The sequence below is a fragment of the Lathyrus oleraceus genome, chromosome 1 (genome assembly GCF_024323335.1).
Source record: "Lathyrus oleraceus cultivar Zhongwan6 chromosome 1, CAAS_Psat_ZW6_1.0, whole genome shotgun sequence".
Taxonomy (NCBI): Eukaryota; Viridiplantae; Streptophyta; class Magnoliopsida; order Fabales; family Fabaceae; genus Lathyrus; species Lathyrus oleraceus.
Genome location: NC_066579.1, coordinates 110,990,108 through 110,994,100, shown reverse-complemented (window position 1 = coordinate 110,994,100; position 3,993 = coordinate 110,990,108). Strand labels below are relative to the sequence as shown.

The following is a 3,993-nucleotide window of genomic DNA, read 5'->3' as shown; positions in this document are numbered from 1 at the left end:
TAGTCTTTTGCCATTTATACTTTCTAATTGTTGGTTTGATGTTTTCTTATTGAAATGTAAAAAAAATAGCCTTTTAGTTTCTTTAAAAAATGAAAATAAAATAAAATAAAAAAAGGTGGGCAAGTCCGCCGCCCGCCAACCCGCCACCTTGGCGGGGCGGGCTAGATTTTCATGCCCATTTCAACTTGGCGGGCATGCCCATCCCACTTCTTTTTTGGTGGGCTTTAGACGGGGCGGGGCGGGCGGCTCGTTTTGCCACCCCTAATAAAAACGATTCTCTTCTAAATATCATAATATTTTATGAATAATTGGATATTTGTCTTTTGATAATCTTATTTTTATTTATAATAAATTATACTTATTACTTCGTCTATATGATGTCCTATAAATAAAATTAATTTTATTATAGAAGATTACACCGATGAAATAATATAGATAAATTATTCTCATTTTTCTCTCTTCTCTTTTATCTTCTTTCTTCATATTTCATAACACGTTATTAGTAGGAAGTTTAAAAACTTAGAAGATACTATTATTATTCTTTTTTCTTATATTATATATTTTCTATTAGTTATTTATAGATATATTGATTAGAATGAAAAAGAAAAGACTTAAATAGTCATTTGGTTCATGTAAGTTGACGTGTTTTTGATTTTCGTCTTTGTATCTTTTTTTCCCTAAAAATAATTCCTGAATATTAAAATCCTTTTGTTTTTAGTCCTTAAAGTTAAAATTCGTAAAAAAATCTGAAGGAAACCTGCTGATTTTCCCGTGGATTTTAATTTTAGGAACTAAAAGAAAGTAAAATTGGAACATATAAGGATTTTTATCCAGAAAAAAAAAGATGCAGGAACAAAAAACAGAAATACGCCAACTTACAAATACCAAAAGAATATTTGAGCCAAAAGAAAATTAATGATGATGAATAATGTTAATGCATCCCTGAAAGATAGAAAAGATAATATATATTTTTATATATAGTTTCTGAAGAACTTATCAAGCATCCTTGAAGGATAGCCAAACAATTTTTTTATATAGTTCATGAAGAATTTATCGAGCATTCTTGAAGAATAGCAAAACAAATTATTCATATAATTTATAAATAACTTATCAAACATTCATAAAGGATAGAAAAATAAATTATTATCATAGCCACTAGAGACATGTTATAGCTATTATGACTATTGATAAATGCATGAATACTATTAATGATATATAGTCTTTTGTGTGTGGTACTTATTTGCATTATAAAATCAATAAAATTAGAGAATAAAGTACTCATATTTATTGGAATTTAAAATTGGAGTTTATGAGAAATAATAATATTTTATAACTATTTAATAGTTTTCTTTTTATAAATGTCAAAATTGGATTCATGTTTGATCAGCTAATAATATGATAGTATGATAGACTAATTGGATTCATTTTAAATTATATTATTACAATGAAATCGAATATTATTTGATTGTGTCATATATAATTTATTTCGAGATCATAACATTAATTATTTTTCAATATACGATGAATTGTTCCAAATCATTATCATTTGCGCGTCATAGAGCGTTTTAAGTTAATTTGTTACGATATCAAAATATCAATTGTTGCTTATTTTGAATCATTATAAATTATTTGATATTTAATACTTTATATGTTGGATCAATATGTATGTGAGACAATGGCAGTGTTGTCCATGGCGGAGAGCCAAAATCACGCCATACTAGACGCTTTGTGGCGCAGTTATAGCAGAAAAACCAATATCAACTGATATTTATCATTGCAGCGAGCTTAAAAGCCGTCACGTATATCCGTCATAGCACGATAATTGCGGATATTTAATAACTTTGGACAATGGTTATATTTGTATCATAAGATACATGCGGGTTGTATCTAATTTAGAACAACATTGAACCTTATTGATATGACTCTCTTTGCGCGTGTGTATTTTACACATGAATCTCATTGTGACTCACAAAGTTGTATCTAATTATAAACATTATTGAACCTTGTTGAGAGTATAATTCAAGTGGTGTAACCCAAGTCCAAACCCATGTTGATTAGGGTTATGGTTTGTTATGTTAGTTATTTAGTATACAAGTAACATAAATGTATATATATATGCATTTATAATTTAGTTTTCATAATAATAATATTCAATAATAACAATCTTTATTCTTCATTCTCTCTCTCTCTCTCTCTCTCTCTCTCCGCTAAAAGTGTCCCACATACTAACAAAGTAGTATCTAGAAGTCTAGTTAGTTTCTTGATCGTGTTTTCAAGAATCATACGTTAGTGATCGTATTTTTGGAACCGTAGGTTATTAATCACGTTTGCTGCAAAGATGAATGGTAACAATGACATTCCAAATTCTCTTCCAATTCTTGACGGAAAGAATTGGATCCGATGGAGAAAACAGATGCAATCTTTGTATGACTTTCATGAAACCCTAGAAGTGGTTACTAATGGCGTCCCTGAGCTTGATGAGAATACAATTAATGCTTAGAGAGTTGCGAACAAGGAGTCCAAGAAGAAAGACTGCAATGCTACGTTTTATATTTAATCGACGGTAGACATGGAAAACTTTGATCGGATTTCTCATGCTGAATCGATGAAGGAGGCATGTGATATTCTTGTCAAGTATTACAAAGGAGGTGAGAAGGTTAAGTTCGTCAAATTACAGACGTTACAAAGGAAGTATGAATTACTACAGATGGGAAAAGAAGAAAAGATTGCAGACTATGCCTTGAAGGTGCAAAATCTTGTCAATTTCATGAAAGGTTATGTTGAAACCCTAACTGATAAGATGATAGTTGAGAAGGTAATGCATACGTTAATCTCTCACTTATCACGTTATCATAGCCATTCAAGAATCCAACAGTCTTGAAACCATGAAACTAGAAGGTTTGGTTGGTTCGTTGGAGGCACATGAGATGAGGATTGTCGAAAGGAAAGGTGTTCAAGATTTGATACAGACACTTCAAGCTCAGACATGGAAGAAACATAGTGGTTCCAAGAAGTTCAAGGGAAAAGGAGATAAGACTAAGAGTAAGAAGTCTTGGTCGAAACCTAAAAAACATAAAGTTGATGATAGAGCTTATGAATCCTCCAAATGAGGAGAAGGAAACTCATATCAGAAAGATAAAGAAGAGAAAAAAGGTGTGCATTGCTATAACTGTGAAAAATAGGGTCACTTGGCCAAGAATTATTGGTACAAGAATCACAAGGGAGCAACAAAAGACAAGAATTAAGGAGTAAACCTTGCACGCTAAGATTCAGATGATTCTGAAGATATGATGGTTATGGCTACAGTTGCAAATGACCATGTCGACTCCAAAATTTGGTTCCTCGACATAGGCTGCTCGAATCACATGATTAGTAGGAAATTATGGTTGGCAGGTTTTGACGAGTCGAAGAAGAGGAAGGTCAAACTTGCTAATAATAGCTCATTGCAAGCAGAAGGTACTTGCGACACAATTATTCAAAGGATAAATGAAGCAAAAGCTATGATCAAAGGTGTACTATATGTATGTGGAATGAAGTGCAACCTGCTAAGTGTTGGACAAATGGTTGAAAAAGGTTTCTCAGTGCTTATAAAAGATAGAGCCTTAGAATTGTTTGACACCTAGAATAGTTTGGTCTTAAAATCTCCTCTGTCGAAGAATAGAACATTTAAGACCATGATTAGTTCGATTGAGGTACAAAGCCTCAAAACAGTTGTCGACCACAAGAATAATTGGTTGTGGCATTTGAGGTTTGGCCACTTGAAATTTAGGTCACTCAATCAACTGATTACTCAAGATATGGTAACAGGTATACCAAGTCTTGAGATGCTCGATAAACTATGTGAATGTTGTTAGTAGGGAAGCAATCCAGAAAGTATTTTGTTTCGACTATGCCAATAAGGTCCTCTTGCATACTAGAAGTAGTACATTCAGATGTATGTGGCTCGTTTGAAGATCATATGGCAGAAACATGTATTTTGTCTCATTAGTCGAT

General features: G+C 32.1%; 1 protein-coding gene across 1 annotated transcript; it reads left to right on the top strand.

The window, feature by feature from the left end:
• Positions 1-2,569: 2,569 nt before the first annotated feature.
• LOC127094444 (uncharacterized) lies at positions 2,570-3,623 on the top strand. Its single transcript, XM_051033280.1, has 3 exons — positions 2,570-2,774; positions 2,857-3,042; positions 3,394-3,623. Exons 1-3 carry the CDS (start codon positions 2,570-2,572, stop codon positions 3,621-3,623), a joined length of 621 nt encoding a protein of 206 aa, XP_050889237.1.
• The last annotated feature ends 370 nt before the right edge of the window (positions 3,624-3,993 follow it).

Bases quoted from the DNA above. Each gene is read 5' to 3' on its own strand.
- LOC127094444 (XM_051033280.1), top strand. From the start codon at position 2,570: ATGGAAAACTTTGATCGGATTTCTCATGCTGAATCGATGAAGGAGGCA. The intron at 2,775-2,856 runs GTTATGTTGAAA...ACGTTATCATAG, and splicing joins TCTTGTCAATTTCATGAAAG to CCATTCAAGAATCCAACAGT. The intron at 3,043-3,393 runs GTAAGAAGTCTT...TATGGTTGGCAG, and splicing joins AAAAGGAGATAAGACTAAGA to GTTTTGACGAGTCGAAGAAG.